The sequence below is a fragment of the Xiphias gladius genome, chromosome 24 (genome assembly GCF_016859285.1).
Source record: "Xiphias gladius isolate SHS-SW01 ecotype Sanya breed wild chromosome 24, ASM1685928v1, whole genome shotgun sequence".
NCBI lineage: Eukaryota > Metazoa > Chordata > Actinopteri > Istiophoriformes > Xiphiidae > Xiphias > Xiphias gladius.
The window spans coordinates 18,651,782-18,673,955 of NC_053423.1; the positions used below are offsets into that span (position 1 = coordinate 18,651,782).

A 22,174-nucleotide genomic window follows, 5' to 3' on the forward strand; every position below is an offset into this window, starting at 1 on the left:
TTGTAATGTTTCCTCTCTGGGCTTTTTATATGCAAATTGAAAACGTGCATAAAAACAGGTGGTTGGAAAAACACTTAATGACTCAGCAAGTCCTGAAATAACATGAATAAGGAAAAAAAAAATTGTAGCAAGAACCAGTGTTAACTTAAACAAATTAGGCTAACTAATATCTACTCTCCAAGTTTATGCTGGTTAGCTAGACTAGCTACCTTGCTAGCCTCCGCTGTGTGTGTGGACAGCACGATTGGTCCTCCCAAATGTTAAAGGACAGACGTTTGTACCAACATTCGTAGGCTATAAAGAGCTATCATATGATGTTCTCCAGACATTAGCGCTGTCAACTGCTGTCTTGGGAAACGTCCACGCAGGGGCTTGAAACCTTAGACATTGTTGGACAAATATTTCAAACTGGACTAAGTATAAAAACTGCTATATCCTCTTTTGAAAATGGAAAAAAAATGCATAGTAGTTAATTATCATTGTAGTTCCGATTTTCTTACACAAAAAGTGTGGAGAATTCAAAATTCAGTTTGACTTGATTCTTCTCTGAATAACCCAGCAGCACCATGTTTGAGTTTGACAGACAGAAATCAACACACACAAACCTTTTGCCAACCTCCCAATATTAAATCATCACTCCCAACAACTCCCAAGAGTATGTAAGCATATTGTATAGGGTAAGTACACAAACATACATACACACATACACACAAACAGACACACGCACACTTGTATCATTGTCACCATGCTGATCAGCTCAGTGTCCTGTTTCACATCTCCCGCTGCTCAACTCCTGTACTCTCGAAGCTGCCAAGTGTATTTTCAGCTTTCAATATTGCTGCAGCCGCTAGCACCCATCATTCACATTCATCAGTGGCTGATGTCCTGTGCTGGCTCAGGGTCTTTAGCTCACATGGAGAAAGTTGAGTTCTGCTCTAACTCAAAGAAAACAAGTGAAACCGTGTAAACCTGCTGGCTGAAAGATATTGCAGCTTCTCACCTTTTTGTTCTCCTGTGAATTGATCTGGATGGTGTAGATGGCGTTGTTATGGAAGCCAGCTTGGTAGAGGTCGGCACAGTCGCGGAACTTCTTCTCTTCATCCACGACTTTTGTACTGTTAGGAACAACTGTGGGTACACAAGAAATAATGGGCAGAGTGTTTGGCTATTTTCTCTGTAGAATACTGTATCACAAAGAAAAATTAAACACAGGAAACATACTTGTTGTAGACATCAAAATGAGCAGACTGTGTTTCCAACTCATTGGAAACACATTATGCTCATTCTCCAGCGCTACATTCCTGGAGATTGTAGTGCTATTGAGATTGAAAATTGTTTTAGGTCTTCACTGTTGCAACAATCTGTAACAGCTTTTACTTTAAAGGAATAGTACAGGAAATAGAAAAAAAGCTTATTCAATTTCTTGCCACAAGTGAAATGAAAAAATCGATACCTCTCTCATGTCATAAATTTGGAGCTAGAGTCAGAAAGTGATTAGCCCAGCTTAGCATAAAGACTGGGAGCAGGGGGAAACAGCTAGCCTGGCTCTATTGAAGGTTTAAAAAAAAAATAATTTGCCTACCTGTACCTCCAAGCTCACCAATTAATACATTGTATCTAGTTTGTTTAATCCGTACACAAACAGAAAATCTATAAACAATAAATTGTGGGTTTACTGGGAATGAGGGGCCTTAGCTATTTCTTGGCGAACAGTGGCTGGGTGCGGTGACTTCCTGGAGTCTCCACTGGCTCTCTGGAAAACTCACAGTGATGACAAGACTTGGGGAAGTCATTTTTGAAATTTTTAGAGGGCAGGGCTATTTGTTTTCCCCTCCCTCCAGTCTTGCTTTCAGTCATGCTAAGCTAAGCTAACCATCGTCTGGCTCTTGCTCCATATGTAACGCACATATGCACTAAGAGTAGTATCAATCCTGTCATCTATATTAGGTGAAAAGATACTTTTTTTAAGTGATCACAGCAACTTTTTAAATTATTTAGAATTTTTGTTCGTAGAAAACAGACAATGCCAGTGAAAATTGGTGCAATCTGTGTGTTTGATACTGCAACTGAGGGTACAGATGCTGAACATTTCAAATTCTAACCAAACTGGCTTCAAATGTTGTAATTTTTGCACACCCCCCAATACGTATGCCAGCTGTTTGTAAGAAAAAAAGGGGAGGGACAATTTTGGACTTGGACTTGGACTAACAGAATGCCAAAGCTCAGGTATTGGTGCTACAATATTATGTGATAAAAGAAGGGATCAAATAAACACTGCACTGTAAATAAAGTTTGTGCTATTAAAAACTCTTACCCCACATGTAATCAATTATGTTATACAAGTATGGAAATCATAGTTCTATAAAGTTTTACGAAATCATGAATTGCCAACAGACCCTAAACAGATCAATTTATCATATTTCACACCTGTACATCTCAGAGGAGAAAATATCAAAAGGAGCCTGAGACAGAAGCTGATCAGTGAGGTTTCACTGTGAGCGTCTGGATAATTTCTCACTCCGAGAGAAGGCCTCAGACTCTGACAGACCAGCTGCATTCATTTCCATCTGTAGATAATTATGGCGGCACTATTTTGAAACCAAGCAAGGGGCTAAGGACAAAATACTACAAGCTATAAATTTCAAGTTCCTGTTATAACAAGTGGTTTATATTTACCTTCCAAGCCCTTGTTATATTGATGGAAATTCCTTCCGATTTTCCTGTTACTTCTATCCTCTTTCTTCCTCCCTTTCTCCTGTTATATGAGTGGTTCATCTCAGTTTTCACTCCGTTGTTTTTATTGTTTGAATTGTTGAGTCAAAGAAAATGTCAGTGAAAAGTGAAATGTGTCAGCAATCCTTAGCCTTTGCTTTGATCCCTCCTCCTAAGCAGAGAACTTTCCGGGGGAAGCGGGGCGCTTATTTGGGTGTACGATCAGAGCGTTTTGACAAAGTATTGAGTGTCAGCGACAAGAATATCCTGCTGTGACAGGTTGACGGAGTGGGCCCTTGCGCACTGGACTCTAATACAACAAAGGGTGGCCCTGTCAGGTGGTAATTTACCCCAAGCTAGCATACAGCGGGGGACATTTTAAAGGCCAGGGAGATCATTGTCAGAGGTGAACTTTCTGGTATTCGATCTGCAACAGTGTGGACAATTATTTCACAATCGCCTTTGGGTCTCCCTTGGTGGAAGAAGACTGTCTGCCATGGGACTAGATGCTCCAGTGTAGGAGCGGCTCCCTTGAACAGCTTGCTGCCCAGCTCTACAAATATTATTTATGTCCTAATATTTATTTACAGAAAAATATTTTGTGGTTCAGTGGGGACTCATATTCAGTAGGGGGTTCATGTGAAAAGACCAGCAGGGCTTGGGTGTTTGCATAAATCAGTACCCTTGCCAAATGAGCCAAAATACTAGAGCTGAGGAGAGTGAATAATGGAGCTAAATGGACTGCCATGGACATCCCAGGTCCCATGTGACTATAATCAGTCTCTAAATACCGCTGAGACTTAAAGTGATTCATACAAGAACCAATTAATTTCTCTAGTGTATTCATATATGAAGGACACTAAGCACTATAAAATAATACCAGTTCATTCCCACAGTACATTTTACAACAATGATGTGTAATCCTTGTTTAACATCTGATGTTGATTGTGGTTGTATGAAAGTTTCTGGATGAGATTCATGAGTTAGTTAAAGTTGTATTTGTTCAATATTGCACATCCTACTTCTTTTCACAAACTGCTTTATAAAGAACAGACACTGACTGCTGAAAAAGAAAACCCTGTGTACCAAGAATGGCAACATATATGACTACTTTGCATTAGTAAATACATTGTGCAGGAATCATGAAGCCCCATGGATTATTTTTATCATCAAGATAACAAGGAAATATAAATGGATCTCTAAAACCTGTTAATGTGCTTTAGTTGTTTTCCTTACAGGGCCTGCTCCTTGCAACTTTAAGCGTGATTAATGTCTTTATGGTTATGTTTAGGCAACGCAGTGCACTTAATTACAGATAGGGAAAGATCATGGGTTAACTCTGAAAAAGTCAACAATGAATTGATGCATAGGAGATGGGATGCATTGACTTTTTCAGTTTTTAACCAAAACCACAATCTTACCCTATACTTTACTAAGTGTAGCCTAAACCTGGTCAAACCTGGCCTCTGGGGTGAAAAGTCCTTCCTATGACCTCTCTGCTGTAAAAGAACATTCGACTTGCTGAACTGGTAAAAAAAATGTCAGTGTTTTCATTCTAGCTGTCCTACTGTATACGGTCTACATACTGTAGCCCTATAGTGTTCATGGGTTGATTTAGACTTAAAATGCCAGGTTTAATCAGTTGCTTACCAACTCTGATGACTGGAATTTGTTTCTATTGATTTATTAAATGGCTCTAAAACATACTGCTCAATGTAACAGTCAAATGCTGCATATAATAAAACAGTTTAAGTCCCATTGCAAAAATAAAGGTGAGAACTACCCAAACTTGTATGAAGATCACTGAGGTGACTGGCACACACTTTGAAAAAATAGGTGTCAGTTCATTCTCCTGGTCAGTGAACCATGAAAATAATCATGTGCAGCACTTAAAAATTTGATCTGGACTGTGAAGTTATGTCTCATGACGCGGTTTACCATACTGTCGTGCTGAGTCATTACACACCGCAAATGCCATTATTTTATGCTTGGTATGGAACCTTAAAATAATCCCACTCTCTTCGACTCTGAGTAAGCAGCTGTAAAAATTATGAATTTCCTTCATTACTTGCTCATTGGGGAATGTTGGGTCGCTGTAAACATAACTATAAAAAGTAAGGTCTAGACCTGTTGTATATGAAAAGTTCCCTGAGATAACTTGGATTAAATCAAATTGAATTGATTTAGTGGGATAATAGGTCACCGCTAAACAAAATCATATTTAGCAGCCAGAAATATCTAAATAGGGTTCAAAAGCTGAGGTCAGTTACTGTTAATAACAGTGTTTGGCTCATTGCACCCTAATGAGGTTTAAGTAATGATTACAACCTAAACAAAAGCTCCACTGCTGCATCTGGCCACATCAATCAGTTTGCGCTGCAATGGTTGAAAACACAATGGAACCCTTAAATGTAGGAAAAGCCATACACGGAGAAATGGGAAACAAGAAGTAAATTCATGGAGATTTAGTGTTAAAATCCCTTTTTTAAGTAGCTGTCCTCTTCCCAAAAGCAAAGTCAAAGATGATTTGAGTCCATGGTTTAAAGGAAATGCCCAGGCTCAGTTTTCAAAACAGAGCCTAACGCAAGCAGACGCCACTCCATGGCATGAAATTCTAACCCTTTCCTCAAATGAAAACACTAATCTGTCTCTCAAACAAACAAAAGCCCTCCCCTGAACACGGTAAAAAGCGGGCTTTTCTGCCTCCGTGTTTTAAATGCTGTCGAAAAACAGGGGCAGTGTGTCAGATGATCAGTGAGATCTACCTACTCCTTCACCTCCTTTAGACAAGGCTTCTCCCAGGAGCTATTACAGTTTGACTTATTCGTTCTGGGGTGAAGAAAGGGGAGACCCCTGACCTGCAGGCCCACCTCAACCCTCAACACATCCATGGAAGAGGAAAGGACCAACCACAGAGCAGCAGCGGCCACGTTTCATTTCTATCCCCTCTCGTTAAGGCGGCCACCAATTACGGAGAGAGGTATGGGCTGAGGTACCCTGGTCTACTGACCTTACTGACACTAAAAGTGGCAGACATGCTGGCAAAATAAAAGCTACAAAAGTATAATTTTCGGTGAATTAAATCCAACTTGACAGATTACAAAGGCAGTAAAACAGAGACCCAAACATGTTGAGTCAGGACACAGTTGAACCTTAACATGAAGAAAGTCAAGAGACCAGTCAGGCCATCATAGTCTAAAAATGCCTCTGATAAATGTAACATGCACAATCCAGACCAAACAGATGGAGTGTGAGTAAAGGCTACCCGTGACATTTATTGCATGGAACATTAAAATTACAAAAGGGAGCAGCATGATAAATACAAAGCATGTGTTAACCGTGCAGCAGTTATCCACTCATGACTCCTACATCCCTTCATGCCCTTGTTGTTTCCTGTCTGATGGGAAACCTCAAGAAGCACTGTGGGGTCTCGAGGCGTCTCTGCAGGAAATCCACAAATGGAAATGAGGTTGCAACCCCAACACAGACATTCATGTCAAATCTCCTGTGACCAATGGGATTTCAGGCCAATGTTAGGATCAAGTGGGTTTCGTGTTTAAATGGCTGAGATAGGGGTAAATGAGTTCACTGCGTTTGACCGAACAAGAAAGGTTGCATTGCTGCCGGGTCAAACGTTGAGCCAAAGGAAAATCCATGGTCTCTTATTAACAGAAGGGAGAGACTCAGAGCAATAAAAATAAGCCTATTACTTCATAACCCGAGTCCTGTTTAACAGTTTGCGAAGCTGTGTGCACAGACTTTATAAAATTAAAGCATGAAAAGCTATTGTTGAAAGAAAAGAGCACCATGCTGGTTTATGAGAGGCACCAAACCTCTTTAACAGGAGCACAACAGGTTATGATAAGAAATGTTTCTTTCGTCATGCTGCTCTCAATGATGCAGAATTTAATAGCCAGTGCATCCCTGCGTCTCTCAGTATGGGGTAAGGTTTATAGAACTAGTGTCAGCATAATTTCACAGGGATCATAAATTCAAAGATGTTGTAGCTGTAACATCTGACCAGAGGAAGTAAGTAATCCAAAACAAGTTGAGTGCTGCCTCATAGTTCAAGCCTCGCACAGCCAATCCACAAATTTTCCTTTACACATTGTGGCCTGGCAAGAGTCAATAAGGCATTTTTCTTGGATTGGAGGTATCGCTAGTGGGGGTGAACATTTGGAACAGTGTATAACCAATCAACAGATGACTGACAAGTGCTCTCCTCCACTGAAGCATAAACATAAACTTTCCTTCTCCTGGATGGACCAAGCCAGTGCATGTTGGATGTCACTGATTTTGCTTCAGGGAAAACCACAAGAATTACAGCCATGCTAGCGGCTCTCTGAGGCTGTACTTGGGAACAGCAATGCACTGAGCTAAATGCTAAAATACTCACAGTCACAATGCTAAATAGCTTTTGTTTAATATTTATAATGTTTTATCACACTATCTTAGTTTAGTGTGTTGGTATACTAATATTAGCTAAATAGCACTTAACAGTATGGTTGGGGTACAGCTAAATCTGGTCATAAAGTATTGGAGCAATTCTTTTTATTCTTTTTTTTTTTTTTTATTTCTTTATCCATGCCACTAGTATGGCTAAAAACATAGCTGCTATTGTCATGTCAAATTACACCTAAACTATCCACGGTAATCAAACATGGAATAACCTTTAGGTGAAAAGTTGGCCTTCCAGTAGGTAAATCATGCTCATTGTTGTCCATGATTTCTTGGCTCTTAGTTCAACTGCAAAGCACTGCCTTGCTTGTTGTTGTAATCATCTAAACCATTCCTGGTATTTCGCTGATTGGTCTAGCTTTGAGATGCTGGATCCATTCTCAGTGGCTTTGCAAGGCTATCACAACTTCTCCACCGGGTTAAACATTTACTTACAGTTCTAATATGTTATTAATTTCTTCATCTCCATCCTTAGCACCACACAACAGCAAAAACTGCTATTGGATAAGATCATAGTTAAAGTTCCAAACCTCTAAAAATGTAAGACTTTGATTCCAGTTAGCTTACCTCCATCTTTAGAGCAGAGGTTGAGCAGGTTGTGGACAGTATCCATCATCTCCTGCTGCTGTCTCTGCAGGGCTGTGCTGTTTCCTGTGGCTCGGCTCAGCTGGGCTTCTAGCTCCCTGATTACCCCGCTCTGTCGCCCCACCAAGGTCTGGAGACTTCCCTTCTCCTGCTTGAGTGTCTCCAGCTCTTCACGGTGTCGCATCTCCATCTCTAACATCTTCTGCTCTAGGATGCTGGGGGAAAGGAAGAAAGGTCAAGAAAAGTTTGTTATGGAAGATGGAGAAGTCTTTATTATTATGATGCTTCAGGGCATCCAGATCTGCTGGGATGAATTTTGTTTTCAAAGGATTTAAATGGATTGAATATTGTTTTGCAATTTTTGTTATGATATTACCAATGATTTTCCAATTATTTAATGTGTATCTGTTTCATTTTTTATGTAGCCATCGTGAATGGAGGGTCAGGCGTCTGAAGCTAAATTAATAAAAATTCCTCTAATTTTGACATGTAGTTTATGCTGCTTCTTTCTGATGGACACTGTGAGTAAATACATTCAAAATGTGGTGATACACACTCTTCTCTGTGACTGATAAAAGGAACACAAATTCTTTCCATAAGACAGAAATATAAATACTGATGTCTGTAGGTGTGGTTGCTATGTGTTCCCCAAATAGTATAAACATACCCTTCATCATGCACTTAACAGACTCATTTGAAGTAAATTAATAGGCCCTTACAGAATCTGAGCTTTAATATTATACAATCTAATGCCTGAAAGATGATATAAGCTGACGTCAAATTCATTAACTAATCTTATCTCTCCCTCGATTATAGATTTGTTAAATGAAAAAGAAAATACGACACTTACAAGATAGAAAAATTTCATAATCGCTCTAGCTTAGGGAAATTGCCCTCAGAACCCTATCTCCATAAACCTCAAGAAAAAGTTAGAATCACCAGATAGTCTGCTTTAAAATAGTGTTCTTTTTTTTTTTCAAGTGATTGCAAGAAGTCTCTATGGATACATCAGCGAGAAATGTGGACCAAACCCTTTTAAACACTAGATCATCTAGAACAATCCCACAGGGCCAATCACTGTAAAGAACAAGCTTTGGAGACATGGAAACATATCCAAGAGCCACATTTTAATTCTTTGATTTTGCAACAAGCGGTCCAACATGGGAAACATAGCCTCATGGATTTTAGACTGATTTAATGAACATCACACAGAATACAAATTTCTATCATGCAGTTGTTTATACAACTGAAAAATGTTTTGGAAAATGGACAAACTATGTGGTAGTCAATGAGAGCTGGTAGCAAGCTTTTGAATTCGCTTACACTATCCTGCAGAGAACAGCAGAAATAAAGATGATACATTGTCTGTTGATGTATCTTCTTTATTTTATCTCCAGACTATGTTTGTCCAACTTGCTGTAGTATCGACGGTAGCAAGTGTATGGAGGTTTTGTTTGCTTGACGTGTTGTCTGTTCACCTGTTCTTGTCATGCAGTTTGCTGATCTCATTGGTCTGGACCATTAACTGTTTCTCCAACTTGTTAGTGGAAAGAGAATTTTCCAGCAGTTGGATCTCGAGCCTCGATGTCTGATTCAGGACCTACCATGAAAAGAAATACAGAGATATAAAGAATACAAAAATAGTAAAGATGACATTACATACTATGTTTGAGTAACTGCAACATAGCCGCAGCAATACTAGCTAATGCCATGCACAGCTGCACATAACCCCAAAGAAAAACAAAAACACAGGGCTGTATTTAAGGTTTTCTACACTTTAGCAAAAATTACTGACTGCTAACTTTCAATCACCTCTTCCTCAAACTCCTCCATGTAAATACTGAAAGGAACCTGAGCCAAATAACTCAAAGAAGAGATAGACATTTATATAGCATCACTATTGACTTTGGCCAGTTCTCTTTAACCTTTTTGGGGCAGTTGAATGTGGCTGGGTTAATGGAGCATAGGATGGATCCTCTCAGTGCAAGTGTGTGTGCATGAAAAAAGAAAGTCAAGAGAGAATAGAATGGGAGACAACTACATTTTTTTTTTTTTTTTTTGGAGATGTGTTTTCAATTATCATGAGTGTGTTTATTAAGGTGTTACCTGTGTCTCCACGTCAGTTAGCTTGCGTGTCTGTTCAGCCGTCTGAGAGAGGAGATTGGTGCCCATTTCCAGCATGGCTGCAGTGTGGTTGTGGACGGCACTCTGCTGCAGTTGAGCCATCTCTGTTTTCATGCTCTCTTTAATGTAGTTTTCAATCTGCACCAAAAAAAAAAAAAAAAAAAAAGATTACAGAATGATTTAGCTTCATCTTGAGAGTCCAGTCCAGCAGGTTTAAAGGATATCGTGTAATGTTCCTTAATCAAGATGCTTTAACTAGTTTCTGAATCAACATTCCCAAGCTCAATCACTGGAAAAGATTTCTTTTGTACAACTTTCCATCATTTGAGTGGCACTGAAGTGAAGAGTGGGTTTAGTTGATAAAGACACAGCCAGATGTAGGTGGTTAGCTTGGGATGGAAGAGGCAGAGATGAACAGATATTCACTGAGAGTCATCTGGAAAGAACTCTTTCATCCTTATCTCAAAACGCAAACAAATGACAAGATGGAGATAGACGTCGAGGTTTGACAAGTTTCTTCATATGGATTAACTATATGGACCATCCATGCAGTGTGCTAAGATTGAAATGTTAATTTAGGCATTTTTTCATTTCTTTTACTGAGGCTTCTTTCTATACTGAGGTTTAAGTGAACCTAATACGTCCTATTTATTTTTTTGTACTTTCATTCCTTGTGTCTTAGCCTTTCACATAATTTTAATGTCTCGAGTAATTAATTATAAGATATACAACGGCTTTGCGTTGTATAAGTATAGACATCTTTTTTTTTTTTAGAAGTACAGTAAACATAACTTAATTACATTTTAAGTGTCCAATTGTTCATCTGGAAGATTGCAGTCTCAACACGCACTGGGATGATTTAAATAATCAACCAGTGGGGAGATTCTCAACCACTTGATCTATAAAAGATGTTTTCTGAGTTTTGCTTTGGCCCATCAATGGGCTGTAAGAGCCATTTTTCGAGAACGTATCAGCCAAGACAAATTAGTGTCAAACAGAACAACATCACATGTGCCGGTCTCCTTAGCAACAGTTCCAACTCTGCAGCTGTGGGCTAAACACACTGAGAAACGTAGTTACACTGCACTCACTAGCCTGTGTTAGTTAGAAGACACTACGGGAACACTTTAGATTACAGCGTACAGCTGTAAACAGCTTCCCAATTTAGTTCAGTTAGTTTAGTTCAGTTTTATCAGTACCATATGTTCAAGGGAACAAGATGCTAAGTTAGGAAATGTGTAGCAATCTCTGGAGTGTGGGACTGTTACATGTAGATGAACGTCTGTTGCATTTAAGCCCTTGCCAAACAAGTTCACACAACACTGATTAAGCCTCTCAGTGCCAGGTAAATCTCTCTGTATTCCGCAGTATACTGGAACAAAGATTGTTATGCCCTTATTCCCTAACTTCACATCTTATTCCGTTGTTTACCTACACGTATGTATCCGTATGTATTCTACTGGCACACTGTTTGTGCAAAAGTTACCCTGTAAATTGGAAAGAATTTCACTGTATGCTGCGGGCCAAAGTGACACTTCCGCAGCAAGCATCTGGTGACGGCCTCATCTCTCGATCTCTCTGAAGGCACAAATGGTAACCATTATCAAGTTAGTCCTGATTTCCACGGATATACACCTCTTAACAACCCCGTCAAAGACACATTAACATATGTCTGAACTGTTTGAACTATTACTTAACTGTTATTAAGCTTGCAAATGGAAACAGAAAATGTGCATTGCAAAAAATAAATAAATAAAATGGACAAGTATCAGACAAAATAATTAACACAAGCCAGAAGACTAGCTAGCTTTTTATGCTTGCTATACTTTAGGCTGAATTTACACCAGTCAATAAAAGGTTGGTAAGATCTCCACTTTTTCAGGGCTGTCCACAATGGCCCAATCTTTACAGTTGTATGCTGGAGTGCTTCCAATTCACATTGGATCTATGGATTAGATTGGTGACAATTTATACGCTATACTGTACGTAGTAAATACATATATATATTGATTTTGGACCCATGTTGGTGACCATAAAGTTTCTAAAACTTACATGAATATATTTATATCTGAATCTGTTGGCACAATAAATTCTTGGTAATTTTTATATGTAGATATTTCTAGCATTCATTCATTTGCAGAAAAGGATGAGACTTTTTGCTGCTTTTATAAATAATAGATGAATTTTAATATTACAATCAATGCAGGGCTTCGATGGACCTCTTTGCTCTTCAACAGAAAACAGCCAGTCCAGTTCTCAACCATCTGCACAGGTCTGCCAAGTTAAATTAACTTTTCAATGAAACATCCTTTCTTGGCAAAAGACAAATGTAAAATTTTTTTTTCAGGCCGGATTTCAGACATAATACAGCTTCCCCTAACTGCGAACTACATAAGGCTGATATAAGTGTCACTTTCCACATAACCTCCAATGGTCTGGCCCCAGGAATTGGAAAGAAAACAAGGAGTCTGGAATTCACAAAGCTCAAGTAATGATGGATTACTCTGCCTGATATAGAACCATAGAATGTAACTGTATTACGAAATGGTTTTCAGTTCACCTAGAAATTTAAAATCTCTGAACTCTGTGGACGGTGTAGACTGTTTTTACTTCCTTTCATCCTTAGATCCAGGTCTAAGCTCAAAACCTTAATGTAAACCTCATTGCTTTGTACTTCCTACACAAGCAGCTTTGCACTGCAGAGTACTCTTCTGCTTCGGTTATTGTGTCCACTGTTTGAGGACGCTGATACACTTTGCACAGTAGAAGACACCTTGGAAGAAAAGGTACAGAAGGGAGAGACGGCTGAGGGAAACTTAAACCCAGCGACACTTCATGGTTTGTCTCTTAGGGAATGTGGCTGATTCATGGCTGGATCTAGTGGGGGTTATAAATGGAAAGTACCTAGGAGAAACAAGATTACACAAACACACCCAATCATGTAAAATCACCACTGGGGAAGCCATAAAAGAGGTCTATGTGGGTGTTGTGTAATTTAGATGGTTTCTAACCTCAACTTCAGTTAAGTGCTGTACTTTTCCAGTCAATAGAAACAATTGTCAGCGATGAAAGCAAATACTCGCTTCCATTGCCAAAACTAAAATGCAAATTTGTGTCGTTTGGAAATGGGATTGGGTTGGTGAAATACATGAGTGCATAATGAGGATGCATTAGTTAACCTGAACCAATTCATTGTGCTTTTATTTATCCTTTTTTCATCAAGAGATAGAGGGAAAAAGCAGATTTGTCTGATACTCAATTTTTTCTCACAGGTGGGAAGAAACAGGTTTCAGACCAGTAAACATGGCTTAAAGGCTTTATTTTTTTCTAAGCCTCTACTTGGAGCCCACCAACTCGGAGTTAAAAAAAATAAAATAAAATTGGAGGTCAACCTTAACCGTACATTCAGGTGTAACCATTGAAGTATGAGGGATATCCACAGTACCATTCAAATGATATGTAGTAAACTCAAAATCGGGTTTCAGACATAAAGGGGTCACATTATCTGTATACTACATCTTTAAAGTGAGACTATGAAACCTTTGCTAAACAGCCGCCACAAGTGAAAATTATCATACAATGCTAAATACCTACTGTAACAGTAGCAGAATTGGAAAAGAGTCATAAAGTCAATAAATTGATTCCGTAATCTCTTTTATACAGCAATGTTTACCTAGAGTCGGCTGATATTAGCCACCATAAGCCACTGGTCATATAAGACCAAGTACAGATTTAGCAGCAAAATAACTGAGCGTACTGAAGAGTGGGTGTGTTTTATTACTTGTAAATTCAACTTTACAATTGTAAAAGAACGAATGTGTCATTTCTTCTTTCAAAAGCTACATAATCTTATTTTAAAGTCTCAAACTTCTGTTAGTTCCTCTCTGCGTGTGAACATTTCACTTTTAAAACGGAAAGAATTCAAATGAAACTTTCATTAAAAAAAAAAAAAAAAAATCTAGTTTGTAGGGATTTATAGGAGACATTCCAAAAGGTCAAATAAAACTAGGTTCTGCTTTTAGAAACCACTACACCTAGCCTCTGGTTTCACAAAATCACAGTTTGCTATGTGAGAGTCACATAAACACAAGTTTGTTTCCCTCAGTGCCGCTTTATACTGAGGCATAAACGTTTTCAGGTGGTGTGTATGACAGAAGCTGGCTTCATGTAGACTGCCTGTGACTTTGCCAGGGATGTTGCCTGACATCCCAGCTATGGAAACCCATTAGTACTTTCACTGCACCCCTACAATGAAGCATGTGCAGATTGGTCTATTTAGACAGTTTATGAGGCACAATTGGCCGTTAATCACTAAACAAGCTGCTTTGGGGTGCGACATAAATGGCAAGCTGTACAACATTAAGCATGTCGCAGGATGCAGATTCTAAGAGCAAATGGACTGTTTATCATACAGAGGGACAGGTGTTTAGGTTAATAAATGAACTGCACAGCATGTGTGCATTTTCATGGAAAGCATCGCCGGCAAAAAGGCACGAAATCCATCAGCTAAGATCTCCAACATACATGTTCTGTAAATTATCACGGTGTAGCTGCTAAATTGCCGTCACTTGAGAGCCAAGACCAGGATAATCCCTCAAGATGGTACTCCCTGCTATCCTTGTTACAGATTAGTGCAAATGTTTACCACTTTACTGACAATTCCCATTTAGTGTAACTTCCATTCCAAAAGGGGGTCTTGATCTCTTTCTAAACAGCAGCCGTGACAGTCCTGAGAGACACTGTGAGAGTTAGAAAACGGTGGGCCTGGACTGTATAAGGCACTTACTGCTAGAGCTCTGTCACATCTCTGCTTATCTCTGGCTCTGTGGGCGTGTGTGTGTGTGTGTGTGTGTGTGTGTGTGGGAGGTGATGGTGATGGTGTTACTGGGGAGGTCTGGCTTCTGGGATGCATCCCTTACGCTCAAGCTTGGATCCATTTCAGACCACTTTCATAGACAAGAGCGTGGGGGCTATTACCCACTCCCCAAATCAGCGCCTCCTGGTATATCACCAGCCACCTTGGGACCAACGCTAGCAAATACACTCATGCCTTCTTATCGCTCATGGACAATTAAAGGTGAGTTTGACACCCCTCTTTGAAACCTGGGTCTACAATTCATTCTAGCAGGGCTTCAGGAGGTGTTACCCTTACTCACTACACTGTCACTCTCTAGCCTTATATAGAATAGATATGGGTAATGTCTGTGTGTATCTTAGAAAGCCGTCTTACTCAGTAACTGCCTTGTTTGTTTTTAAATCCACCTTGAAACAGTTACAAGGCCCTCTGTCTTAAAATCTGTCAAGATTAGGTGAGTAACAACTCAGGCTGAACTCACAGTTGACCTCTGTGACCTTCACCCCGATGGCCAATGTCCAGGAGTTTACTCAATTGCTGCCACATTTTTTTCCCTCTCATAGAATGTCAGTAGAGAAAGACTGGCCAAAAAGGCAGTCGAAGACATAAAAATAAGAAACAGACTTCCCCCCGTGCTTTAGAGGGCAAAACAGCATCTTAAAGTTGACTCTGAAAAGGGGGTTCGATCAATAGACTGATCACTGCCCTTCCCTGAGCAATCATTTTAATCATACCATAGCTACTATAGCTGGGCACTCCACACCTGTCAAGCGTTGAATTTCTCGACACGTTGAAGCCGTGTGTACAGAAAAACTCTGCATTAAAGAGTTTGCAGGGTGGTGTCTTAATTTAAGCCTCTCCAGAACCAAAAACACAAAAGCAAAAGTGTAAGAAATGGAGTAAATAATGTGATCGGTGCTAACATAAACTGCCACCGTTAGCATGTCTAGCTAACTAGCTTACTACCTAGAGAAACCGAGTGTTACTTCCAAGGCCAAGGTGTACATCCTTAACAAAGTAAAACATTTTTTTTTTTTTGTGGGGTTAAACACTGCAATTCCTCTGTGCAGTATTTTCCCACTGTCTGGAAGCTTGTCCTGGATGCTATCAAAGTTTAAGCTCACTTTACAGAAGTAATGTTGTAATGTTAAAGTAAAACATACTGTGGGACAATAAAATAAGTATGTCAGCTAAGCAGCCAAAAAGGTAATGAAACAGTCTGATCATTTATTTCCCTTATCATACTGATAAGGATTAACTAGCTCTAAACTGCAATACAAGATTATTTTTTTCACGTTGTCCATGTTGACTTTTTGAGTGGGATAAGCAGCTTTAGCCTCAGTGTGTTTTTTTTATCGATATGGCCATGAAATTCTTGTTTTTTAAAAAAAAGTCGACTTGAAATATTAAAAAGTCAGACAGACAGTGTTTTCAACCAGGTCATGTAGCCGTTTCAAAAATAAAAATTTGAGGGACAAATCTGCCATCATCATCACTGTAGATGGCAGATTTGCCGCGCAAGAATGGAAGGCTTAACTTAGTAATCATTCCTGTTAGTGATCAATTCCCATCATATTCGGTAGAGCGGGGGGGTGCAGTGAGGTGGGTGGTCCAACCCCTACCTCATCTCCGTTTCTCTGTCTGAACCATTGATTCCAGGACTCGTCTCAGCCAGAAAGACTGACTGCGATCCGAAAACCAACCCTGCTGCTGCCAGCACCCACATTCTGAGGCTCTTTTTTCCTCTCCTTTGCATCTTTCTTTCCTCTTTTTTTTTTCTCCCTTTGTCTTTCTGTCAAGATGCTATTGTGTTGGTGTCAATTGCGTTTCAGTTTGCACATTTCCAAGGACATTATGAGGATTGTGTACACAACCTGAAAACAAACCAATCGTTCCTCTGTTTAAAATCACTGACTAAATCATGGTGCTTAGTTTGAACTGCCCAAAATCGTTTGGCAGGTTAAAAAGCACACTATTTTCCTCTCCTCAACAGTTCTCTGTCACAATGGTTTATCAAAAGGGCTGAAAATAAATTAAATGTGAGAATATTTGGCTAATGGTAGAGTTTTCAAGGCTGGTTGACTGTTTCTTTGGAAAAACAAATCAGGACTTCTAACCTGAGGGCAACTATTCTTGGCCAAATCAATTTTCTAATCCTCTTGTCAAATATGTGAGAACTACATGACCTTCTAGATCATTATTCAGTGTCAAGAATTCAAATAACTACAAATTGTAAAAACTGAGCAGAAAATATGTTTAATTTTGACATGTTGAATCTTTTAAATGACTAATGAGCTGAGTATATGGCTACGATACAATTGAAACCCACAGAGGCTTGAATTCAAGAAAGACTGAGTAAAATATTAAAAATTTGATGCTATATCCTGTTTTTGAAACACAAATTGGCAGCAATGTGGCTCTACTTTAGACAAATTTCAGACATAAAAATGTATTTATGATGCCAAATATCTGAAATGAAGGGGACTGGAGGTGCTGCAGCAGTTTTTAGTTATTTATATATATTATATATTATACTATATTATTGCAATCTGCTTTTATTGTTATGGTCACCCCCCCTCCCAGACAGAAAAATCAAGAGTTCTAACAGTGTTATGTCTACAAGACGTTCTTCGCATGATTAACTACAAGCCCCAATCGGCGAAAGTCTTCTGTGTGTCTGTAATATGTAAGATAAAAGACAATTCATCTCGGAAGTCAAACGAGGTATACAAATTCATTTTTGACAAGTGTTATGAGAAGCATGAACTTTCTCTTGACATTTAAAAAAAAAAAAAAAAAAAAAAAAGATGGACAAAATGTTTTGCCTTGAACTTGAGTTCTTTAGCACTGTGGAGAGGGTGTGAGCACATCCAACAGAAATGTTTGCTTTACTTTTGTTGATATTGGTACAGTGGTGTGGACAGTTGCTTGTTTTTATGATCAAAATTAATTCCGGAAATGAATTCTCCGAGTTGGTCTAAACCAGGAAGATTTGGCTCTCCTTTATGACATATAACTCAAGTCATTGATTGCATTGGGGGAGAAGGCTTGAAAAAAAAAAAAAGCATCTAAAGAAGAATGAAAATGTATTATACATAGTTTGAGCCAGAGATCACCATTGCGTCATTGACCCCTGTAAAACAAACCCCGACACAACCTCTCGGCGCCCGATTGTCCTCAATGAAATCAAGGATAAAATTAAAGACGTTATCAGGCTTCTCATTTTAAGATTTTATAGCCTGTGTCAACGCATATTTTGTGAGCTGGCCCAATTACATTATACAATTACGACTCTTGCCTGCTATCTGGTCGACCTGCATTGTGTTTTTTCTGGAGTGGTTTGCAACTATTTATTGTTTTGATATTTAAAAAGTTAGAGAGGATTTTGCTTGTTGGCTCGGTTCACAGATCAACAGAGTGATGATTCTGCTGGTCAAAAAACCTTTTTGCATTTGCTACATGCACATGTCATTTTCCAGCCCTGCGTGTTGTAGCTAGATCAAGTGCTGAAGATACTTACCGACAATTAATGCTAGCTGTTACGTCGCCTAAAAAAATGTCCACGGGATAAAGGGAGTAACACAGGTAAAGATGGGCTCGGGGGGAAGAAGGGGAAAAAAAAAAAAGGGAAACGGATGTTTTCACAGGAACAAAAAAACAAAAAAAAAAGATTTATTTAAAGCTTAAGGGACCAAAACAGCAATTCAAATGAACCTCCTCATCAAAAAAGGGGAACTGGAGGACAACACCGACCTCGGTAGCTTAACACACAGCCGCAGCACACAAACTTCTACATGGCCCACTGGGCCCAACTGGTCTCCGTCTCTCCCCCTTTATACACCTGTGGATGAGTGATGGGAGTCAGCTGCGGGTGATTAACTTGCTCCACAGGAGGAGGAGGGGCGGTACCTGAGGCACAGTAGAGAGGAGAGCAACACCGAAACAAACAATCCACAGTGCTAGGGCCGTAACACTAGCAAAGAGTGAACAATAGTCAGAATCCTTCAGTTATACTTTAAATGCATCATGTTAATATTGTAGATCAATGTAATCCAGATCCTTGGACATTCACAGCTGAGCAAAACCTTGGTTTGTCAGTTTGTGAAACCATTACATTAGCTGACGTAACGTTAGCTCAGCAGCATTAAGCATAGACTCAGAGATGTCAACAGAATCAGTTTAGATGTCATCTGATATTTTCACATTTATTGTCAGCGCTGACTTACCAGCAGTTTGTCATTACCATAGGTACATAGAAGTCATCTAAAGTAAGGATTACAATAATGAATATGTAATCTTAGGTATTGCAGTAATATAATATAACTAAATATAATATAAGCTACAGTTATTGGTCTAATATACAGTAATATATCCAATAATTACTGTATTATTTTAGTATCATTTTGTAGCACTGACTGGATGTAGAGCTTTCACAGTATACTGTTTATTGTACCCCTTGGATGGAGCAGTGATGCTCCAGAAAAGACCAGAAGGACCCATTCCACCCCCTCCCGGACAATCTTGGCTCAAACACTTTACTAAGTTATATTTCTATCATGTCCAACTCATACCTCAAGCAGATGCAATGACCACTATCAAGGGACGTCACGTGGCTTCTTTCCACGTAAAATGAAAACAAATACAGTGAAGTGGAGCTTACGCATGAATGTATATTTTCACAAATCCTCCAGTTTCAATCCTGCTCTCTAATGTCAAAATGGCCCCAAAAATTACTCCAATTAATTATGCGTATCTGGCCATATGGGAGAGGAAGTACTTGCATTCACCCAAGACATGGGAATGCGTAACGAAAACCAAACAACCAAACAAACTCAGACTTCATCCTGAGGTCTTAAACATTGAGTACCAGCAGAGGGGCACTCTGTGGATATTCTGACGCAGTTGTCCAACATGGGAATCTTTCCTCAGGCAGGAGTGTACGCGGTGAAGGCTTTTTTTTGTGTGAGTCCTACAGGCCATGTCAGTCTGCCCCTTTTCCCAAGGCACACAGAGATACCACAAATCCACCATTCCCGCGGAGGAGGCATTTACATCCAAATATTTGGGATAGCATTCCAGTGTACCCTCTAAACAAATCAGCAGGGGATCCCTCTGCCAAAAAGTCTTATTTAAAGCTCAGCCATGACAGAAACATTACTCTGTACGCTGTTGTATGTTTCATCAAACCACGACTGTCTCTTCTAATTGAAAAGAATTGGCATTTAATGGCAGGGGTTGTTTCTTTAAACGTCACAGTCGTGTTTATCTTTCATCCTAACATCCCACATATCACATTGAGTGAGGAATCCATATGTAATAAACCATCCCCGTAGTCCTCCAGGGTTACAGTCACCACAGTTTATGCCTTAGCCTTGCAACTTTTCTCACTTTCTCTTTCTGTCTACCTCTATATCTCTCAATCTCCCTGTGTTTTGCTCTCCCCCTTCTTTCTCACAATCTCTCTCCTTCGCTTCAGTCAACATAGATGGACTGACGCTATCACACTACATCCAGATTATGTTACTTATGACTCATCTTCTTTTCTCCCACTGTTGCTTTTGCTTGTGGCTAAACGCATCGAACTATATATCACATTTGCTGCATGAGGCACTTTTAAGTACTGATGTGGGTTCTTTAAGGCAATATGGAGTGTGTGTGTTTGCATATGTGCATGAATTTCCCTCCAATGATGCTTAACCAACATTCGACCTAAACAAAAGACTTGAGCAGGAAGACGAGGTGCGGTAGCTCGACTAACATCTCCACGTGGAACTGCTTCAGTCTGACCTGCAGTTCATCACGGCTGTTGGAGAGCAGGAAAATAGATGCCGCTGTTAATGATAACGTGAAGTTCATCCTTAGCCACTATTGTATCACTGCCACACTGCAACATTGGAAACATTTGCTGCTTTCTGACCTTCAGCTGATGATGGATGAAAATGCTGATAACGTTCGTGTTTCTGTGTCTTTGTTGTCTGTTGCTCCCTGTGATACAGCTCTAGAAAAGCTGCAGGATAAAAATACTTGAGAGTCATAAATCTATATTAAGTTGAAACAAACATGGCAATCTGACAGTACAGTTTGTCAAAATGACTTATTTTGGATAATTTCCATTGGAAAAAAACCAAACCAGACTAAAAAAAAGCTAAAGAAGACCAATGGAAAGCGGAAGACGATTAAAAAAAAACTTGGAGGACACGCAGTGTAGCGTACGTATAATTCCTGGCCTTTGATGTGTCCAGGTTTCTGATCATTTCTTTGGCCGAAATCCACAGGATGTCTGTATAAACACAGTCAGAAGCAGAGGATGGTTCTAATGATACAAAACTGGGATCATTATGTTCAGATAACGAAGCAAAATATCCTCGAACATCACATAATTTCCACAGACTTAAATTTTATACAACATCAAGCATAATTATGAGCTCAAATCAGTAGTCTTGTCCTTTCTATGCGAAACACAAACATCCTTATAATCTCATCCTGCAGTCATCCTGTAATCCTTGGCGAAGCTGAAAGTTCCAGGTACCAAATGGACCTTGAGGTGAGATTTATTAATTTATTTTTTTTTGTCAACTGCTGTTTCCAAGATCAAGAATGAACTTTGAAACTCAACTTTTTGAGCAAATGTGATAATATCGAAATCCACACTTTCCCGACAATTTAGCAAACTCCATCTGCTAATGAAGATCATGTGATATGAGGGAAAGGCTTAGAGGTGAGACTGTTTTGTCAATTATTAAGCAGTTAAGTTGAATAAAGTTAAAGTTCTAATAAAAAACAAAAAAACAAAACAAAAAAGGGATCTGTATACGATTATACATAGGAAAATTGCTTGGAAATTGGTGTGTACCAAAGCACAGTCATATTAGCCTTTTTGCTGTTCATCTAAAACGCTTCTTGCTGAGAATAATGCTTATAAGCTGCCCACACAAAGCCATAGGGCAGGTTTTCACTATTACATGACAACATAGCTGAGGACAGCGACCCCCTGTTTTTCATTCTCACCCAAACACGGTGGGGTGGTAGCCATGGTTCTGGAGAAATGCTCGGAGATGGACGTAAATGCATCACTGTAAACAGCAGACAAGTGCTGCCTCATACTCACTCCTTTGTTCAGGAAGGACTTCCCCATTTGACACAACTGTTAACGTTACGTCTTGTGCTCTGCAGAGAAGACAACATAGCCATCGTGCATCACTAGGATGTACAGTACGCATCTGTGTTCATAACAGAAGTGCTGCTTGAAAGCCGCTGACAAAATGCTAAAGCCTCTCTCCCGTCCAGAATCAACTTTATGGTGTGCGTCAAAAACTGTCATGCACAAACACATATCCAAAATTGGACATTAGTGTGACACAGATTCATCTGCACGCTCGCACATGCAGAAATATACACACAGAGGACTATATCCTCTCCATCTCAGGACTGCTGAAAACA

The 22,174-nt window shown here is 39.5% G+C and overlaps 1 protein-coding gene across 2 annotated transcripts in view; it reads right to left on the reverse strand.

Annotated features, from left to right (window-relative positions):
• The window catches only part of angpt1 (angiopoietin 1), a 57,064-nt gene that overhangs the window by 23,786 nt on the left and 11,104 nt on the right, over nucleotides 1-22,174 (reverse strand). The window contains exons 1-5 of one of the 2 annotated variants that reach the window (XM_040121591.1): nucleotides 18,255-18,345; nucleotides 9,862-10,017; nucleotides 9,234-9,355; nucleotides 7,738-7,970; nucleotides 1,001-1,128 (exon numbers count right to left, since the gene is read on the reverse strand). In XM_040121591.1, coding sequence (XP_039977525.1) covers nucleotides 1,001-1,128; nucleotides 7,738-7,970; nucleotides 9,234-9,355; nucleotides 9,862-9,993 — 615 coding nt within the window. In that variant the 5' untranslated portion in view covers nucleotides 9,994-10,017; nucleotides 18,255-18,345. Of the gene's footprint in view, nucleotides 1-1,000; nucleotides 1,129-7,737; nucleotides 7,971-9,233; nucleotides 9,356-9,861; nucleotides 10,018-18,254; nucleotides 18,346-22,174 lie in introns of those variants that run through there. The other variant, XM_040121590.1, reaches the window with a different exon arrangement.